The sequence below is a fragment of the Neoarius graeffei genome, chromosome 26 (genome assembly GCF_027579695.1).
Source record: "Neoarius graeffei isolate fNeoGra1 chromosome 26, fNeoGra1.pri, whole genome shotgun sequence".
Classification (NCBI taxonomy): domain Eukaryota; kingdom Metazoa; phylum Chordata; class Actinopteri; order Siluriformes; family Ariidae; genus Neoarius; species Neoarius graeffei.
This window is the reverse complement of record NC_083594.1, coordinates 44,246,023-44,267,585: the sequence shown is the minus strand read 5'-3', so window position 1 is coordinate 44,267,585 and position 21,563 is coordinate 44,246,023. Positions and strand designations below refer to the sequence as shown.

At 41.0% G+C, this 21,563-nt stretch overlaps 1 protein-coding gene across 2 annotated transcripts in view; it reads left to right on the top strand.

Moving 5' to 3' along the window:
* acap3b (ArfGAP with coiled-coil, ankyrin repeat and PH domains 3b) overlaps nucleotides 1–21,563 on the top strand; it is a 108,172-nt gene that overhangs the window by 81,254 nt on the left and 5,355 nt on the right. The window contains exons 11-24 of one of the 2 annotated variants that reach the window (XM_060910170.1): nucleotides 5,809–5,921; nucleotides 6,014–6,065; nucleotides 6,176–6,276; nucleotides 6,391–6,502; nucleotides 7,239–7,447; nucleotides 8,778–8,847; nucleotides 8,935–9,029; nucleotides 9,127–9,341; nucleotides 11,955–12,050; nucleotides 14,584–14,676; nucleotides 15,653–15,873; nucleotides 16,006–16,115; nucleotides 18,129–18,239; nucleotides 18,339–18,400. In XM_060910170.1, coding sequence (XP_060766153.1) covers nucleotides 5,809–5,921; nucleotides 6,014–6,065; nucleotides 6,176–6,276; nucleotides 6,391–6,502; nucleotides 7,239–7,447; nucleotides 8,778–8,847; nucleotides 8,935–9,029; nucleotides 9,127–9,341; nucleotides 11,955–12,050; nucleotides 14,584–14,676; nucleotides 15,653–15,873; nucleotides 16,006–16,115; nucleotides 18,129–18,239; nucleotides 18,339–18,400 — 1,660 coding nt within the window. Of the gene's footprint in view, nucleotides 1–5,808; nucleotides 5,922–6,013; nucleotides 6,066–6,175; nucleotides 6,277–6,390; nucleotides 6,503–7,238; nucleotides 7,448–8,777; nucleotides 8,848–8,934; nucleotides 9,030–9,126; nucleotides 9,342–11,954; nucleotides 12,052–14,575; nucleotides 14,677–15,652; nucleotides 15,874–16,005; nucleotides 16,116–18,128; nucleotides 18,240–18,338; nucleotides 18,401–21,563 lie in introns of both variants that reach the window. The other variant, XM_060910169.1, reaches the window with a different exon arrangement.

Here is a 21,563-nt window from a genome sequence, read left to right as displayed (position 1 = left end):
ACCTACGGTCAATTTAGAGTCACCAGTTAGCCTAACCTGCATGTCTTTGGACTGTGGGGGAAACCGGAGCACCCGGAGGAAACCCACGCGGACACGGGGAGAACATGCAAACTCCGCACAGAAAGGCCCTCGTCGGCCACGGGGCTCGAACCCAGGACCTTCTTGCTGTGAGGTGACAGCGCTAACCACTACACCACCGTGCCGCCCCAAATAAATACATTTTGTGGGTAAATTATATGGATCTGTGATGACGACATGATGCCTGCTGGAAGAGAAGAACAAGGAGGATTGAGAATTGAGCAGCTGTGGTTTGTTTACACCCGATACTAAAACTTGTAGTGTCCTAGCAACCACTGCAAAAACGTGGACAAAAAGCCCAGAAATTCTTCCTTCCCTGGGCAAAAACGATACAGGATTTATCTTGTGTCCTGATCCCCAGATATTTAACCCAGCCACACATAAAAAGTTGTACTCCTCCATGCTCTTCCAGGTTTTCATCTTTTTGTCTGTGTAGAACGATGTCGGGGAACTCAACAGATGGATAATTTTCCAACTCGTAATGAACGACTTTATTTAAACATGACAAGTTGATCAGCAGAGCTGGGGGGTGGGGTCGTGCATATACAGATACAAATAATTACAAATACAAAAGACTAAAAAGATACGCAATCTTAAAAAAATCCACCTTAAAATCTGTTGATTTATCCGTTAATTATCTTCATATTAAGTTAATTAATAGTATGCATAACTATTGTCTTTGTGTTTCGCTACGGCTACAATAGGATAAAAAATTTATTCTACTAATGTCAAATTTCACTTGTAAATTTTTCTTTCATAGGAAAAATCCTTCTTTACTAGCATGTACAGATCTAATCCCATTGAGTGGTTTCTATATCCTCTTCTTTTGAGTGTACTTCTTGGTTTTAATAACTTGCTTGTGTGCTGTACACAAACATGGCAATAAATTCTTGTGTTAATCACCCAGACTCCACTTTTGGATCATGTAATCCCTTTTGACTGAGAATGCCCTGCATTTATGGTTTTATGTTGGCTTCTGGCACATCCATACAGTTTTAAATACAATACCTACAATTAAAAACAGCTTGTTTTTTTATTGCATGTATTTAATTCCTGGGCTCCCATCTGTAACAGGGAGTGATGTTGCATCCCATTAATACACTTTACAATAGATTATTAGATTCTAATAGAATAGATGAGCCAAAATAATTGGGGGTCTTTTGTAATTGGCCCCAACCCGTTCCAAGTATGAATAGGTGGACCTTAAAGTAGAAAAGGTTGAGAACCCCTGTCCGAGACAAGCTAGATGACGTTCACAGGGCAGTACATCTCTGCTGGCATTTCCAAAAAGACATTTTGAAATATAGTTAGCTTTCATGGCGGCACGGTGGTGTAGTGGTTAGCGCTGTCGCCTCACAGCAAGAAGGTCCGGGTTCGAGCCCCGTGGCCGGCGAGGGCCTTTCTGTGCGGAGTTTGCATGTTCTCCCCATGTCCGCGTGGGTTTCCTCCGGGTGCTCCGGTTTCCCCCACAGTCCAAAGACATGCAGGTTAGGTTAACTGGTGACTCTAAATTGACCGTAGATGTGAGTGTGAATGGTTGTCTGTGTCTATGTGTCAGCCCTGTGATGACCTGGCGACTTGTCCAGGGTGTACCCCGCCTTTCGCCCGTAGTCAGCTGGGATAGGCTCCAGCTTGCCTGCGACCCTGTAGAACAGGATAAAGCGGCTACAGATAATGAGATGAGTAGCTTGCTTACTCCGTCACATTAGACAGAAAATAGCTTGCCAGAAATCTGATTCTGAAGTTGAATAAAAGTTGCATTCTGCAAATTTCAGTTTGTCGTTCTATGTATTTGTGAATGAAAAATGACTTGGTGTTTTCTGTAACAAAATTCCAGTTCGAATCCAAAAACAAATATTTTGAGCACTAAACAAATACAGATAGTGGTATGGCATCGTGTTCCAGTACTTGGGTGTGGGTGTTGTCGACTGAGGCACTACTTAAAGTTAAACATTTTAATTGATTGACTGTTAGTAGAATGAAAAGCTCCATTCAGGCAGCATGTTCAGTTCTACAAGGGAACGTGCCTGCGAGTATATCAGTGCTGGAAGGAGGTGCCTACACATGAGTGGCTATAATGTTTGCTTGATTAAGCAGGAATTGTTTTGTGGACTGCCACACAGATGGATGCTGGCGATTCCAAAACCAAGTGCCTCCACCCCACCCACCCACCCCCGGTCCTTCAAGCTCCGTTTAACTGCGAGTCTTGCCGCAGGCCAGGGGAGGAACTCTGCACAAGAGGGTACTCGTAAATCCGCAGAACAAGAGGTGGCTCTGCTCGTGGCTGTGAAATAATGTCTGGTCAGATCAGGGGCTGCTTGTGCAGAAGTAGGCAGCTGTATGCTAATCATGTGGACACTGAGCTCAGAACGCACCAGAGGAGCTGCTCTGGAGCAGGTGGCAACTAAGAAGAAGTGCTGTGCACGAGGGTGGCGTCGTCAGTCTTTTTGAAGCCACACTGCTGTCAGGTTCACGTGCATGTTCCTCAATGGAAAGCAGAGTACCGTCGTTTATTAGCTATATGTATTAGAGATTGACTTTTCAAGAGGAACTCAAGATCTGGAAGATCTTTCCTGATTTCCCAATGCTGCTAGAAAAACTTTTTTTAAAGATGAAGATATTCGGGAAGTTGTGGAGGTTCGATTCCGCTTTGGTGAGTTTTCTTTCTCTTTGTCTCTTTTTTTTTTCCTTTCTTTTTTTCACCCTCAGTAAAACAGCTCCAGCTGAGTGCATATCTTTTAAGCCAAAATATACACAATATCAAATCTCAATGTCCTAGAAATATATTTTAATAAACTGAATGGCCATCTTTTGCCTTTAATTTTTTTTGAAATAATAATAACCGTCCCTGTCCACTTTCATAATCTTCTGAGCATCTTTAGGATCCTTTCAGGTGTATTATTAAGTCCCATTCTTCCTGACATCACTATTATAACTCCGATGTCACACACTGTCTTCATCAAGTCAGGTCTAAAGACCAGTCACAAAACTACTTTCTTGTTGTTTTAATTTATTCATTCCGTCCGAAGCTATTTATTCTATTAGTTTTTGCCTGTTTTGGGTTGTAGCAGTGTATAACCAATCACAAATCATTTTTAACTTCTTTTTTTTTTATCCTTAGGCTTACTCCATTACCCATGAAAACAATGTGATCCAAGGTTCTTTGTTGCTCTAAAATATAAAGAACACATTATAGATAATGTCTAATGCATGTATTTTGCTCATTGAAAGAATGTCCTGGCTGTATTTTCAAGTGTAATTTTAGAGTGTGTTTTAGAGAGGTTTACAGCTCCAAATCTGCTTTATGCTTTATGCATGTGCTGGTTTTCTCCTCATTGATTTTCATTTCAGATCGTATTAAGTGGACTCATTTTATCACATACCATTACTCACAGCTAACGTTTTCATTAAACGGGTTGTTTGTGTTGTTCAGGTGGTATTACAGAAATGATTTAAAACTCATATTCGTATGATTTTATACAGTATCTCACGTATTAACAAAACATTTTATCATAAAGGTGGAACAAAAGGGATGAATCCTAGCCTGGAGGGTTTTTTTTGGTTTGGTTTTTTAATGCTAATAAGATTAACCTTTTTTTTTTTTTTTTTAGTCCCTTTGGTGTTCTATGTGGATAAAAACGTCTGCATGCTTTATAATTAGAAATAAAAGCTACTCAAGTAAGACCACGTCTCATTAACTGCTAGTTTATTATTCAGTTCTAGACTTAAATTATATTAATTAGTAACTTAAGTGATTTTATAATGCAACTAAGCAGAAAGTCAGAAAAAATGAAAGAAAAGAGAGAGAGAAATCTGAATCTGGGGAGTTTAAGTAGTTAATGTGCATGAACGTAATTTCAAGCCCTGAGCATGCTTATGTATATTACATTTGGATATTACAGGCAAACAAGCTCTTTATTAGTTTGTAACCATAGCTTAGTGGCTGTTTTTTATATTTTTTTTCACCCTTTCATGCAGAAATTACTTATACACCTCTCGATATTCTTTACATTTTTACTTAAAATTGCTTGATATGTGAATTTTGCGTCTAACTTTGACCTAATGTTCGAAACGAGTCTAAAATATGTAGTGATGAAATCCAAAATGATAGAAACTATTGTTTCCGAACATGCAGAAGTTACACAGTTGAGGTCTGTTGCATGACACAAGGAGGTTAAAAAATTCCCCATGATAACAATTTTAAAAGTCTAAGGCATTTAGTGGAGACTGGTATTTCTTGCTATTCTCATCTCATCTCATTATCTCTAGCCGCTTTATCCTGTTCTACAGGGTCGCAGGCAAGCTGGAGCCTATCCCAGCTGACTACGGGCGAAAGGCGGGGTACACCCTGGACAAGTCGCCAGGTCATCACAGGGCTGACACATAGACACAGACAACCATTCACATTCACACCTACGGTCAATTTAGAGTCACCAGTTAACTTAACCTGCATGTCTTTGGACTGTGGGGGAAACCGGAGCACCCGGAGGAAACCCACGCAGACACGGGGAGAACATGCAAACTCCGCACAGAAAGGCCCTCACTGGCCACGGGGCTCGAACCCAGGACCTTCTTGCTGTGAGGCGACAGCACTAACCACTACACCACCGTGCCGCCCTTCTTGCTATTCATTTCTTTATTTTATATAAAAAGTGAATAAGTGCTGCTCTGAAGTGATTCCCTTGTTAGCACTGTCGTCTCACAGCAAGAAGGTTCCGGGTTTGAACCTCATGGCTGATGGGGGGCCTTTCTGTGTGGAGTTTGCATGTTCTCCCTGTGTCTGCATGGGTTTCCTCCGGGTGCTCCGGTTTCCCCCGCAGTATTAAAGACATGCAGATTAGGTAAAATACCCAGGCACTGGGGTTGCACAAGCCAGTGCATACTTAGTGCCAGTCCCAAGCCTGGATAGATTGGGTAGGGTTGCGTCAGGAAGGGCGTCCGGTATAAAAACCTATGCCAAATCAAATATGCGGATCATGATGATCCACTGTGGTAACCCCTAACGGGAGCAGCCGAAAGATGATGATGATTTTCCTAAAATATAAAAACAAGTGCCTTAAATTGACGGTCTATAAGCGTGGACACGATGCATCAGGTTAATGCTCTTCACATAGATGTTCCAGATGTGACTCAGGGTTGAACACTGGGTGGACACCAAAATATTAAAAATATAGTCATCATGTAAAAATCTTTTGAGCGTATCTACGTCTTGTCAGTACTCCTTTCAATTCGCCAAATTGTCCTTGTGAAATGGAGTGGGGTTTTTTGTAGATATTTTATCCTGCATATTATATCCTGATAATCTTGTGATGTATGTTTCTTATAACTTAAATGGTGGTATGTACACTGTCAGAAATGGACTCCTGCTGTACCCCTATTTCTGTCTCCCAAGGTACAATTTACACTAACGTACCCCTTAGGGCTCATTATTGGACCTTAACGTAATATTGTGTACCTTTTTAGAGCCAAAAAGCTTCATATATGTTCCCAAGCAGTATATAAAGGGTACAGATAAGAACTTTTAGAGGGTTCGGCCCCAGTGACTAGCCAGTGTACTATGAAAGCTACAATAATGTACTTTATTTTCTGTGAGCGTACATTAAGGTATCGTTGTAGACTGATGGTGGACTTTTGAGTAGAAAGATTTCATTCATCAGGTTAATACTGTGACTCCTTATTCATGATTAATACTTGTGCCGTCAGTATGCGTTTTTATTCTGTAACTCGCAGGACTTCGCCGGTGATGATTCCAAGGTGGAATTTAATGTGGACGCTCCGAACGGGATTGTGATGGAGGGATATTTGTTCAAGCGATCTACAAATGCTTTCAAAACATGGAATAGGTAAAAGGAAGACAGATCTCAAATCTTAAGTATCAAAAGAAAAAAAATCCACTAATCAAAGAAAAAATATATGTCTGTTCCCTTCTATTCAGGCGATGGTTCTCAATACAGAACAGCCAGCTTGTGTATCAGAAGAGGCTGAAGGTAACTCCGGTTGCAGTTTCGTGATTGTGCACACTTTTTAATGTAATACTGTATATCTTAAATGTATAGTGGATGTAAAAAAAAAAAAAAAACCCACCATTTTATTCTAGGATGCTCTTACAGTCGTTGTGGAGGACTTGAGGCTTTGTTCCGTCAAACCTTGCGAGGACATAGAACGGAGGTTCTGCTTCGAAGTGGTGTCACCTACAAAGTATGTATCTTAAGATCATTGGTTAGTATTTACCAGCATATGCTTGTGCATATCTGGGAGTGCATCAATGTGGGTGTGTGACTAATAACAGCTACCATTTTTTTGCCTTTGCAGAAGCTGTATGTTGCAGGCTGAATCTGAGAAGCTGCGTCAGGCCTGGATTCAGGCTGTGCAGGCCAGCATCGCCTCAGCCTACAGAGAGATTACAGATAACTACTATATAGAGGTACGTACTCATGTCACTGTCTGTTGCTTTTCAGCATATTCACAACAACACTGAACAGTGTTCGTGTAAGTCTTCAGTCGTCCCTGAAGGTATTTAAAAGGTTCAAGCCTGATTTTGCTCATATCCTAGGTGAGAATTTATACCGGAATATCTGACATGACACCTAAATTCTGGTCTTTCCTTTATACTTGAACCCAGGGGTTCCCAAACTCTAACAAAAGACTGTTAGTCTGCTAACATGAAGTAAAATGGTTATGTATTTAAGATGATCAATGTGCAGTATTACCTGAAATATAAACGTGCATACATCTTTTTGTCCGTGTAGTTTTGAGACATCAAGTGACAAAAGCAAATAATTGTATTTTTTTTCCTCCAAGTTGTTATCCTGCTGCTGATTGTGACCAATCGGTTTCCATCTCGTGTGAAAAATAGGAACCTAAAAGGAGAATGAGAATGTTGTTGTGAAATAATGAGTGTATCTGTCCCAAATATGGTAACTGGGGTAAGAAGGAGGAAGTAAAATGCAGTGATTTTCTATACATTTATTTTTGGTGACTAACACCTGAACGGATTTACTAATACGAAACAAAATGCCACTTCTAATTGTCAAATGAGCAGGAATAAATGGGTTTTAAAGTTAAAGGATAAATTACTAGACGAAGACTGGGCTTTTTTTTGGGGGGGGGATACCTGAACTTTAGGGTCCTAATTGCAGTGTATAACTCTGTCCTATCAGCGATTAGACAGGACGGCGTCCCCCTCAACCAGCAGCATCGACTCGGCCAGCGAGCCACGGGAGAGGAGCGTGAGGGGGGAGAGTGTCCTACAGAGGGTGCAGTCTCTCCCAGGAAACGAGGTGTGCTGTGACTGCGGTCAAGCCGAGCCACGCTGGGCCAGCATCAACCTGGGCATTCTGCTGTGCATAGAGTGCTCCGGCATCCACAGGTAATACCTGAAACTCTCATGATATCTTAGATATACACAGTCCTGTGCAAAAGTCTTAGGCACCCTATTTTTTTTTTTCTTCCCCATAGATTTTCTATTTTATGACTTCTACTTTATCGAGTCACTACAAAAACATTTTAGAGTCCAAATGTTCGTTTTCCAGCACAAAATTAAATGTTACAGAAAAAAATGGTTGTGTCAGAGCAGCATATTACATAACAGATTAAAAAAAGAAAACATAATGAAGGCTACTGGGTGTTGGTGCAAAATGAAGAAGCGAGTGACCAGTCAAAGTGTCCAGAAGAGCTGTGGCTGGTTTTGCAAGATGCTCAATAAAATCTACAGCTCATTTCCTTATAAAACTGCACTCAATGTACTTTAAGACTACTATTTTTTTTTTTTTTTTAAGCAAAGGGTCGTCTCACACCAAATACTGACTTTGTTTCATTTATTATGGCTTACTACGGGGTTTTTTAACGTTGAAACATTTCATTTCATTATTTTTAAGCCATTTTTGGTCCACAGCATTGCTTTACATGTGCCTAAGACTTTTGCACAGTACTATATATAGCTAGAAAAGATGTGGAAGATGAAGACAACAGTGGTCCCCGTGGTGATAAGATTCCTCGGTGCAGTGACCCCCAAACTGAGAGAATGGCTCCAACAGATCCCAGAAACAACACCTGAGAGCTCTGTCCAGAAAAGTGCAGTCCTAGGAATAGCTAAGATACTGCGCAGGACTTTCAAACTCCTAGGCCTCTAGTAGAGGACCCAAGCTTGAAGGAAAAATACCATCCGAAAGAGGGGCGAGTGGGGGGAAAAAGATATATAAAACAAAGAATCCACCTGTTGTTTTATCTTAACCCATCATGGTAACCGAGACAAACAATAGCAAGAGCTACATTTATGAATATAGTTGACTCATCCCTTCGACGCCACCTCTTCTACCTCAACAGGCTCTCTTTAGATTAGCGGCGCCACTCGGCTAATCAGATTAAACCCCTGCCACCTATTCCAAAGACACTGAGAGGCATTCAGTATTGGCAAACCCAGACAAAACAAAAACTGCAAATCAGGAAGAAGTGGAAACACAGTTTTGAAGTATTTTAGATAGAAATATAGATAAATACACCTGGGTGTAACAGACCTGGCTTTTTGCCAAGTATTCATGATTGTTCTTTTGTACTGTTTCATCACCAAGATATGAGCCAAAAGCACATCCGAACCTTGCGGAACAAATACAGGTCATGAAGGAAAATGAAAACAATGCCCGATTGTAAATCGAGTCCAGCGTTTAATCAGGCTCTCATGCTTATATGATTCTGTGTAGGAGTTTGGGTGTACACTGCTCGAAGGTGCGCTCTTTAACACTGGACTCCTGGGAACCAGAATTAATGAAGGTAATAAAACTCTTGCCAGCTTTTCTTATTGCGTTGCAATTTCTGGACGACTTCTCGACAATTTCCTCCTCTTCTCTCTCAAAATAGTTAATGTGTGAACTTGGAAACACTGTAATTAATCACATCTACGAAGGTGCCTGTGAAGAAAGAGGTCTGAAAAAACCCGGACCCAACAGCTCGAGGTCTGTAAGCAAATTCACGTCATGTAAAGAGCGCCTCCAAACAATATTTGTACTGAGGGTTCCTAAAAAGAAAAGTTTTCCTCTTTCCTTCCCTCAGGCAAGAGAAAGAGGCCTGGATCAAAGCTAAGTATGTGGAAAGGAAGTTCTTGAAGAAAATGTGCGGCTTAGAGGTGTTGGTCGAAGGTGGCAGGAAGTCTCATCACTGGCATGTGAAGAAGTGCAGAAGAAACAACAGCGCCATGGGAGCACCCAAAACTCGACACAAATACAGACATGATGGTGGAAGTGTGTCGCCAGCTAACTTAGCCGCAGGTACTGCAAAAAATAAAAAGAAATAGAAAATAGAAATAATACAGTAATAAGACAGAAAACATGTATAATTAATTTGCTAGATGCCTTTCCATCATATGGGTCAAAATGTGTCTCCTTTAGTCCAGTATATTCATGCCATGACCAATAAATAGTTGATTTGTTGTATATAATTAATGCTTCTGTAAAGAATAACACACTTGGAAGCATGCTGTTATAGCAAAATAATCAAGGACAGGACGGTGTGATGCCTGTGAGGCTGGACACAAAACTGAGTCACTGTTATCACTCTAAAGCTAATTATTTATTTAAGTATTTTAATTAATTGTACTCCATTTAATTAATTTGCCAACAGTAATTATTACTTTACCGAATGTCCTACTTTTTATCTGTTTGTAGTTACATTTAATGATGTGGAACATTGGAGAAACGACACAGCACCTGTCAGTTCCATTATAATAGCTAAAAAAACAGTTGTTCACTGTAAAAGTGATAATCTGCAAAGTCCTCTGTCCCCCCTCCCCGAATTACAGGATAAACCTGTAATTTGCCTTGCAGCTCACGTTACAGCCGAAATGTGCAGTTATAGAAAATGAATCATCATCTGACCAGGCAGATTCAAGAAGTCTGTCCTGTGTGTGTGTATAATATATATATATATATATATATATATATATATATATATATATATATATATATATATATATATATACACACACACACACAACCCCGATTCCAAAAAAGTTGGGACAAAGAACAAATTGTAAATAAAAACGGAATGCAATAATTTACAAATCTCAAAAACTGATATTGTATTCACAATAGAATATAGACAACATATCAAATGTCGAAAGTGAGACATTTTGAAATTTCATGCCAAATATTGGCTCATTTGAAATTTCATGACAGCAACACATCTCAAAAAAGTTGGGACAGGGGCAATAAGAGGCTGGAAAAGTTCAAGGTACAAAAAAGGAACAGCTGGAGGACCAAATTGCAACTCATTAGGTCAATTGGCAATAGGTCATTAACATGACTGGGTATAAAAAGAGCATCTTGGAGCGGCAGCAGCTGTCAGAAGTAAAGATGGGAAGAGGATCACCAATCCCCCTAATTCTGTGCCGACAAATAGTGGAGCAATATCAGAAAGGAGTTCGACAGTGTAAAATTGCAAAGAGTTTGAACATCTCATCATCTACAGTGCATAATATCATCAAAAGATTCAGAGAATCTGGAAGAATCTCTGTGCGTAAGGGTCAAGGCCGGAAAACCACACCGGGTGCCCGTGATCTTCGGGCCCTTAGACTGCACTGCATCACATACAGGCATGCTTCTGTATTGGAAATCACAAAATGGGCTCAGGAATATTTCCAGAGAACATTATCTGTGAACACAATTCACCGTGCCATCCGCCGTTGCCAGCTAAAACTCTATAGTTCAAAGAAGAAGCCGTATCTAAACATGATCCAGAAGCGCAGACGTCTTCTCTGGGCCAAGGCTCATTTAAAATGGACTGTGGCAAAGTGGAAAACTGTTCTGTGGTCAGATGAATCAAAATTTGAATTCCTTTTGGAAATCAGGGACGCCGTGTCATTCGGATTAAAGAGGAGAAGGATGACCCAAGTTGTTATCAGCGCTCAGTTCAGAAGCCTGCATCTCTGATGATATGGGGTTGCATTAGTGCGTGTGGCATGGGCAGCTTACACATCTGGAAAGACACCATCAATGCTGAAAGGTATATCCAGGTTCTAGAGCAGCATATGCTCCCATCCAGACGACGTCTCTTTCAGGGAAGACCTTGCATTTTCCAACATAATGCCAAACCACATACTGCATCAATTACAGCGTCATGGCTGTGTAGAAGAAGGGTCCGGGTACTGAACTGGCCAGCCTGCAGTCCAGATCTTTCACCCATAGAAAACATTTGGCGCATCATAAAACGGAAGATACGACAAAAAAGGCCTAAGACAGTTGAGCAACTAGAATCCTACATTAGACAAGAATGGGTTAACATTCCTATCCATAAACTTGAGCAACTTGTCTCCTCAGTCCCCAGACGTTTACAGACTGTTGTAAAGAGAAAAGGGGATGTCTCACAGTGGTAAACATGGCCTTGTCCCAACTTTTTTGAGATGTGTTGTTGTCATGAAATTTAAAATCACCTCAATTTTCTCTTTAAATGATACATTTTCTCAGTTTAAACATTTGATATGTCATCTATGTTCTATTCTGAATAAAATATGGAATTTTGAAACTTCCACATCATTGCATTCCATTTTTATTTACAATTTGTACTTTGTCCCAACTTATTTGGAATCGGGGTTGTGTGGTTTTTTTTTATGTATATATATATGTATATATATATATATATATATATATATATATATATATATATATATATATATATATATATATAAAAAGGGACTGGCTCACCTTTCCCAGAATCCTCTGGCCTAGGATGTCACCACATTGTTGCATCAGTTGAAGGTTAAACAGAGTTGAATGTAGCAAAATAGTAAAGCTTATTGCTGTGTCATTGTGAAGATAAGCAGGTACAGTATATCCACTATGAGACATTTACTTGGTGCTTGCTTCCTCCTTTCTCTTGATCTACAGCTGCTGCAGCAGCCAAATTCCACAGAGAATCACTGTTCTGTCCCGATGAACTGGACTCGCTTTTCTCCTACTTCGATACTGGCTCCGGGCCCCGCAGTAAGTCGTGACACTATCTTTAAACCAAATCTCATTGATGGATGTTTAGAAGCATGGATAGACAATGATGATGATAATATAAAGTAAGGCATAATACAGAGCTAATTTGGCATTATTCTAAAAACAAAACAAAAAAACCACCCCAGACTGTTAGGTGATCAGGATGACATGAGAATGTCAGGCAACAAGTTCATAACAACGTAAAGTCTACTTTCGTAGGAATGATAAGCAAGCAGGAACGTCCTGCTCCCACTTTTTGTCCTTTCCTGTATCAGAAAACTTAAAGTTACAGCTTTACATCGGACTGTTAAAAAGCACTGATACTAGAGACTCCTAACAGAAAATGTTATTACACCATATCTACAAAATCAATCAATGCCTTCTGAGCATTTGGAATCGAGAAACAGTACTGTGGTATAATTAAATAATATTGGCTGGCTTTGGGCGGCACGGTGGTGTAGTGGTTAGCGCTGTCGCCTCACAGCAAGAAGGTCCGGGTTCGAGCCCCGTGGCCGGTGAGGGCCTTTCTGTGTGGAGTTTGCATGTTCTCCCCGTGTCCGCGTGGGTTTCCTCCGGGTGCTCCGGTTTCCCCCACAGTCCAAAGACATGCAGGTTAGGTTAACTGGTGACTCTAAATTGACCGTAGGTGTGAGTGTGAATGGTTGTCTGTGTCTATGTGTCAGCCCTGTGATGACCTGGCGACTTGTCCAGGGTGTACCCCGCCTTTCGCCCGTAGTCAGCTGGGATAGGCTCCAGCTTGCCTGCGACCCTGTAGAACAGGATAAAGTGGCTAGAGATGATATGAGATGAGATGGCTGTAATAATAATAATATGGGGTGGCTTTTTTGTGGTATATCAGATGTATTCCATTCAGCTAGCATGATATTGAACAAGTCAAAGACGAGTAGCTGAATGGAATATGTCTGATATACCACAAAAAAGCCACCCCATATTATTATTATAATACACATTTGATGGAACAATTATAGATTTTACAAAAAGCTAAGAACAGGGCAGTAACTTAGCAATATTGAATGCTGATTCTGATCAAATGTAATTCAATGTTCTGTCAATCCAAAGTACTGTACAAAGTCAAAGTTCTAACAATAAAAATGGTACAAGTCCAAAAAGCCTGAACAACAACCCAACTTAGATACAAGCGATATCCAGGTTAACAGTTCAAGTTCAAAGTTACTTTTGGTCGTAGTTAATTGTTACATTGCAGTTGTTCAAAACAAAAGGGCTTTGCTGAGTGAAGTCCACGAGTGAAGTCCTCTGGTAAAAGTCTCCGTCACTTTTCCTCACCTCCAAGTAGAACTTTGACAATATTTCCACTGTTGCTCTCTTTTCCAGTTTTTCGATGTCTGTTGGTATGTTTTTCTCTTGTAAATATGCGTGAAGAGTGTCCAGGGAAGTTTTTGTAGCCTTTCTGGTGTTCAGTGCGTCTGTCTCTTTCAAAATGTATCTTCCGCTTTCAATCTTCTGCTTTTAATGAAGCTAACCTCGCGGCCATATTTGTGTACAAACTGTCACAGTCACTTGCTAGTGCAGAAGTTTTACATCTCCGACGTGTCTCTTTTCCAGCTTTTCCATATATTTAATGCGGAAGATTAAATGCATGAAGCATATCCAGGGAAGTTTTGGTAGCCTTTCAGGTGTTCAGCGCGTCTTTCTCTTTCAAAATTCTGTCTAAATCTTGCTCTTTTAATGATGCAAACCTGGCGGCCATGTTTGTGTACAAGTTGTCAGTCACTTGCTAGTGCGGAAGTTTTACATCTCCAACGTGTCTCTTTTCCAGTTTTTCGATGTCCATTGGTATGTTTTTCTCTTGTAAATATCTGTGAAGAATATCTGATGAAGTTTTGGTAACCTTTCAGGTGTTCAGCACATCTTTTTAGTTTCAGTTTTCAGTTTATTTATTTAGTGCTTAAACCTAGCACTGGATTAGCCTCGTCTTCTCTCTTTCCCGGCCAACAAAGAAATGATTGTACGCATGTGCAACAGAAAAGTTTTGTCATTGGATCTTCCCATCAGCTCCGATGTGTGACGTCATGTTGTCTTGACAACGTGCAATATTATAACAATATTGCACATTCCTCCATTGGGGAGAGTGGTGTAATACATGGAGGATAAGCGATATGATAACAATATTGCATGCCATCAATAAACCCGCTAGAAGAGAATAGAATACATGTTTTTATTCTATGGAAAAAGTGGCCCGTATGTTTAATAACCATGGACAATGGATGTGTTGGGAATACTGGACAATCGATAAGGATACTGATATTAATGTGGACGATTGCATAAGTTATTTTAGCGTATATTGTTTTGCATGCTAAATATCCACTGGCTGGGATGTTTTGACCAATATTTAGCCTTTTTGATCAAGTTAATGACACAAAAGCAGCCATGGTCCACTCTTAGGGGAAACTACTAAGCTCTGTGGTGCTGTAGCTCTCCAAGATTTGAAGTTTCGTGTATTAGCTGTGGGGTAAGTAATGTGTCCGTGGCTTGGCCCTCTTTGGCCCCACAGGTCTCAGCAGTGACAGCGGTCTTGGCGGCAGCACAGATGGCAGCACTGATATCCTGGTGTTCGGCTCAGTGGTGGATAGTGTCACGGAAGAGGGTGAGTACTTGGTTTTAAAAAGTTGAGGACGCTACAGCATATCCACCATATGGCCTAAAGTTTGTGGACACCTGAGCATCGCATCCCTATGTGGGTCTTCCCTAAACTGTTGCCACAAAGTTGGAAGCACACAATTGTATAGAATGTCTTTTGTATGCTGTAGCATTACGATTACACTTGAGTGGAACTAAGAGGTCTAAACCTGTTCCAACATGATGGTGCATGTTTACAAAAGTGAGCTTCATGAAGACATGGTTTGCCAAAGTTGGAGCGGAAGAACTCGACTGGCTTGCACAGAGACCTAACCTCAACCCCACTGAACACTTCAGGGATGAATTGCAACGCCAATCCTCACCCAAAACCAGTGCCTGACCTTACTAACACTCTTGTGGCTGAATGAGGGCAAATCCCCAAAGCCACAATCCAAAATGTAGTGGAAAGTCTTCCCAGAAGAGTGGAGGATATTATAACAGCAAATCTGGAATGGAATGTTCAACAAGCTCACGTTGGTGGAATGATCAGGTATCCACAAATGTTCTGCCATGTAGTACATGTTCAAGTCAAAGTCCACCCCGTACCAGGACCTGGTCTTCCAGGCAGTCTCCCTTCCCAGTACTAACCAGGCCCTTAAGGTGCACTGGCCGATGCTGATCTCTGTTTCTATAGCCCTCAGCCTCTTTACATAGCTAGGGGTACAGTGGGGGGCCAGTCCTCTGGTAACCGTGTGAGTTTGACTCCCTACTCGCATCTGTTCAAGTGTATTTACTCCTAAATAATGATCTGATCTATTTACATAATGGTGCCTTAACGTAATCCGGTTTCAGTCTGGCCGAAATAATGATAAAGCATAAATTTACAACATGATGGAAAACCAAAAGAAATAGAATATTAGAATATTTCCATAATCCATGCTTCATGAGCAAATCTGTGGGATTTCGAAGAAATCCAAGTCATTTCCCTGCATGCCTTGCTGCAGAGTGTGAGGACTCGGAGGAATCCAGCGGGGAGGTGGAGGTTGAACAAGAGACATCAGACCTGGAGGACGTACGGGAGTTGCATCCCAGCGAGCTGCTCCATAAATCCTCACAAGCCCGGAACCTGCCTGTAATGGCTGAGGCATTAGCACATGGAGCAGACGTCAACTCCATTAACGAAGAGAACGAGGGCAAGAGCCCTTTAATACAGGCCGTCACGGGGGTGAGTCAATCCAGACTGTCACTTTCACTGTTGCTTTGTAAGCCATGTTGAGTTATTGCTGTTAAATCCAGCAGATGACTACATACCTCACACAGTTCTTTGTTTTTCTGTATCATCGCTCTCTCCTCTCAGGGTTCTTTAATAGCCAGTGAATTCCTGCTGCAGAACGGAGCTGATGTAAATCAGAAAGACGCAAGAGGACGGGGCCCGCTTCACCATGCCACATCTTTGGGCCACACAGGGTGAGCCATGGCATGGCTTTATATTAGACATTTGGATGTTCCTGATGCAACTGTATTATTCAGTGTAACAAATAATTTTTACAATTAGAATTATATTTATTATTAGAATTAAATTGAACAATGATGATGAATAGTTAGAATCATAGTTTGAATTTATAATTTATTTTATTCTATCCACATTCATTGGATATGAGCAATCACGCATTCTGATAGACTAGTAGTAGAGTAGCCAATCAGCTCATATACCATGAATAGAGAAAAACAAAATGGCGGGGCGTGTTGCTGAACCAACCAAGGATGAAGCAAAAACTCTACTCGAAAACAAAACCCCCCAAAAAAATACAAAAAAAAGCACCAAAATATGGAATGAAAGTATTTGTTGGTAAGAACGTATCTTTTTTTTTTTTTTTTTTCCCAAGAATTATTATTCTTTTTCTTCTTTTTATTATCTCATTCATCTCATTATCTCTAGCCGCTTTATCCTGTTCTACAGGGTCGCAGGCAAGCTGGAGCCTATCCCAGCTGACTACGGGCGAAAGGCGGGGTACACCCTGGACAAGTCGCCAGGTCATCACAGGGCTGACACATAGACACAGACAACCATTCACACTCACATTCACACCTACGGTCAATTTAGAGTCACCAGTTAACCTAACCTGCATGTCTTTGGACTGTGGGGGAAACCGGAGCACCCGGAGGAAACCCACGCGGACACGGGGAGAACATGCAAACTCCACACAGAAAGGCCCTCGCCAGCCCTGGGGCTCGAACCCAGGACCTTCTTGCTGTGAGGCGACAGCGCTAACCACTACACCACCGTGCCGCCTCTTTTTATTATGATGATGATGATTATTGCATTTTTCACAAATTGCTACGGTCATTTCGGCGGATTGTTTACATTCTAAGCAGAAAGTATTTTGTCAGATGTTTTGTATAAGGTTTTTATCAAATTTGCAAAAAAACAAACAAAAAAAACCCATAAAAATGCACTGTTTCTCAAAATCCAGTGAATATACAGTAGGTAGAATAAAAGTTACTCTACTCAATCTCGTCATACATGGCTTATAGACAACTCGGCGCTACGCGTCTCGTCGGCTATCGGCTCATGTACGACTATATTTCGTGGAATAACTGTTAAATAGCAGCTGTAAACTGGTTTTTTTTTTTTTCTCCCACTCAAAGTTAATAAGACAAAAAAAATACCTCATGCACAAAAGCAAAAATCCCTTCTGAACATTTTCGTGTCTCACAAAGTGCTCACACTGGAGATTCCTTCCATGATAAATGCCTTACAGAAAGCTTCATAACACATTAGGACTAGAAAGGCACTCGGAGCGCAGACCTCCACCAAGGACAATAGTTGAGACTTCGATGATATGCCAGTCTGCAACTGCAACCACTTTATCTCTCTGGGCATACTGTATTTCCAAAATTATTATACGTATGAGCCTAAATATTTATCCCAGAGAATTGTTGGTAGCCATGAATGTGGATTGTGATACGGAGTCATCGTATTTCTACACTGGTTATGTTTTGTTTCTATTGAACTGTACTGCCGTCTCATGAATTGTAGGATGTATGGCAAATGCCGTATCTCATAACGTTAGTGCAAGAGAAAATAAATTTGTGGTTCTGTGCCATGACTCGGATCTGCTCCGAAATTTAACAGGTGGTTATTTGGCCCATGCTACAACCTTCCACCAAGTTTCATCGAAATCGAGTTGATAGGTTTTCTGCAATCCTGTTTACAGTCAAACAGAAAAACAAACCACAGTGAAAACATAACCTCCTTGGCACATTGAAACAAACCTGTGATTTTTGAATTACAGATGGTACTATTGACAAAACTGCTGTTTATAGGAAATTAATCAAGAACCTTCGAAGTAGACAGATTCAAAAATTCAACAATGCTGCGTTCAAGTTCAAATCTATCCAAAGACTACTTTAGGATTGAAGTATCAGGTTGCATATGCGTCAGGTGATGAGTTCTTTTCTGCCATGTCCTGTCTGTAGTCAGGTGTGTCTCTTCCTGAAGCGAGGAGCATCTCAGATGGAGGTGGATGAGGACGGTCAGGATCCTTTGAGTATCGCTGTGCAGGCGGCTAACGCAGACATCGTGACTCTGTAAGCATCGGAATCGGACTCGTTGTGAACCAGTGATGTTTGTTATAGCTCTGTTAATGCATTGTGCATTTCTTAACCATTCAAACTTGTCTTTGTTAGGTTGCGGTTGGCTCGGATGAATGAAGAAATGCGCGAGGCAGACGGCCCCTTCGGACAGCCAGGTCAATACCCCGGCAGCAGTCCCACTGAGCAGCAGTACAAGAAGTGCATTCAGGAGTTTATCTGCCTTACCATAGATGAGTGCTAGGGGTGCTCCTGGAGTGCAGGGCTAGGATTAACGGTCCAGCGGTAGCAAATCGAGGCGGCTGAGCTTTGTGCTATTAACTCGAAGATGCCTCATCAGTCTTGAGGAAAACACTTCATCACACTTCGGTCACATTCCTGACAGTTCTGTCCTGCTATATGATGCGTTTTAGATCTTTAAAGGTCATAGGCAACGGTCGGAGGTGGAACGTAGAATATCAACTTTTTATTTTCTAGAAGAACGACCCAAAAAGCAAATTCAATCTTTAGTGTCTAACTTGCACCCTAAGATTGAATAAAACGGTTAAAATATACTGTTTTGCCCAATTTCCGAAGGTTTGTTTACATCTCACTTATGCGCACTTTCACCGCCAGAGGACCGTCGTCGTGACGTCATTCAAGGCAAACAGACTGGGAGCAGTTCTGTGTTTACTTGTGAACCGAGCACACGTGTACAGACTTGGGTCGTGAGAGGCTGTGTAAAATGTCTGAAAGCGATTTTGAAGTAGGAAGTCTCCAAATTGAATATCGAGAGGTGAAACCATGTATGTATGAACCTATGGCCGTTGCGAAGCAATCGGTGAATGTGGCTCACTGGTTTGACCGTGCAACCTCGGAATCGGACAGCGACTCGGCCGACTCTGATCGTGGTGACCCCGGACCTCAACAAGGCTCGCACCCAAACGATTTATCCTGGTGGTTATGATAAATTCTTACTTTCGTCGTAATACTAAATAATAGCCCTTTTGAAGAATAATTAAACTGCCCTCCCTAGTGGATATAGGTAACGATTACTTGACAGTGCGCCGGTAGGCCACATTATCCTGCCATTCGTGGCTTTATACTATTTATAGCCTACTCTAAGCGAGGAAATATCCCTTTGTCTCATTTCCACAATGATTGTACAGGATCCCTCAGGATTTTTGACTTGTCAATTGCAAGCAAAAGTCAAAATGTTTACCTCCAATCTTCTCCTTTTTGCTAGAGTGTTGCTGGTCCGTTTCTTCTTTGACTGCTTGATTTTGTTTCACGTGCACAATCCACTCTCTCCGCCTCGTCTCCTCTTCCGGAAAAAAACAACCCTCTGGCTTCATGCGCACAATCCACTCTCTCCGCCTCGTCTCCTCTTCCGGAAAAAAAAACAACCCTCTGGCTTCATGCGCACAATCCACACTCTCAGCCTCGTCTCCTCTTTCGGAAAAAGTCAACCCTCTGGCTTCATGCGCACAATCCACACTCTCAGCCTCGTCTCCTCTTTCGGAAAAAGTCAACCCTCTCGCTCCACCTCTTCTCCTCTTTCAGAAAAAGCCAACCCACTCTGTACGCCTCTTCTCCTTTTTCGGAAAAAGCCAATCCTCTCGTTCCGCCTCTTCTCCTCTTCCAGAAAAAGTCAATCCACTCTCTCTGCCTCTTCTCCTTTCTCGGAAAAAGGTAAAAACCTCTTCCTGAACTGGTCCCGTTGTTACAGTTCACTGCACAACAATAAGGCATGGCTTTTTTTTGTTTGTTTTTGTTTTTTTGGAAATTCCCGAATGCACGTCTGCAATCAAGCCAAACGGCAATGAAAATACACAGAAGTGGACTCAACTCAAGCGGTTTGTTTGTCTTGAATGACATCACGCGCCAAGTGGTCACGAAAATAGCTGAACAGAAATTCGCCACAATCCGCGCTAACTTATTTTAATTATTACTTATTAAGAATACTTCTTGGGACCAGAAGAAAATTACGGAGGGCTTTTTTAACATATAAAGTTTCAAATGTGCATAAAATTAAAACCTTTGCCTGTGACCTTTAATGATATGTAGCCTGCTATCTCAGTCCACTAGGTATTTTAAGAAACGTTATTAAACACGTCATACATGTTATCGCAGTAGTGGTTATGGAACACTTTCATACTCAGCACCACACAGAATGTCCTGGCTGACTGGTGATCAGTTGGTATCTGATCACCATCATCTAGTCGATGTGTCGAATCAGAATGAAGATTTTCTGTGGTAATATTTTGCCATCATGTACAAATACGACTGCATGCACTTTTCCTACCGACAGTATTTTTAGTATTTGTATGGGGGTTTTTGTTTTGGTTTTATTTTTTTGTGTTGTTTATTTATGATGTTCCAACCAGAGGACTAGTGCAATGAAAACCGGAATACGGAAATTCTGTATTTGTGTACATCCTATTTTTTTTTTACAGCTTAATGCAATTCAGTTTATTAGCTCTCTGAATAAGACGCATGATAGGTTTTCATTTTAATTCCATGCATCCTATAATTACAGGTGTTTTCGAGCCGCTTAAAATTGAAGACTGCCAGATACCAATTAAGCTATATTATTTATCGAAGCTACAGTAATACCGTAGTATGTTTTGTATATTTGTACAAGTCCCCAAAATTACATAATGTGATTTATTTTCTAGAGATCTTTGTTCAGGTCAATTGCTTCTGCATGCAAAACATGCCTGAACGCATGATTTCTTAAGCTGGCCATCTTTGCTTTATAGAAACGCATGACTTTTTGATGAGATCTCAGTCCGTGTAGTTTGAAACGCAGTTGACTGGGTTGTTTACGTACGTCACAATGAACAAGCTCAGCTTCAGTTTTAACCTCTCGGCCCTTGATTTGATGCAGTTAGAAGTGGAAATATAATGTTAAGTGATGATAGTCAGCTATAAAATCCATACATCTGAAGACAAAGCAAAGAAATGGCTCATGCTTGATGTTTATTTGACAGAAACTGCAGGGGGAAAACTGATGCATTTCCAATTACTACATGTTCTGTCTTTGGGAAGTGTGTTTAATGCGAACATGTACAATTTCCGTTGAATAACTGTGGTGTAAATACGCATTATTGTTCTCATCTGCTTGCGCTCTGCATTCTACTGTGGTTCCTTTCGCCGTTCTCTGTACAATCTGTTTGAAAGTCCTGTATTTTGAAAAATGATTGACACAACTGAAATCTTAAAGGAGATTTGTTTGTCACTGAAAAAGAAAAAGCTGAAAGAATAAAACTACGATGCTTTTGGACTCCTTGCGCTTGATCTGTTCTGCGCTTGATCTTTACTCCTGTTTTTCAGAACGTT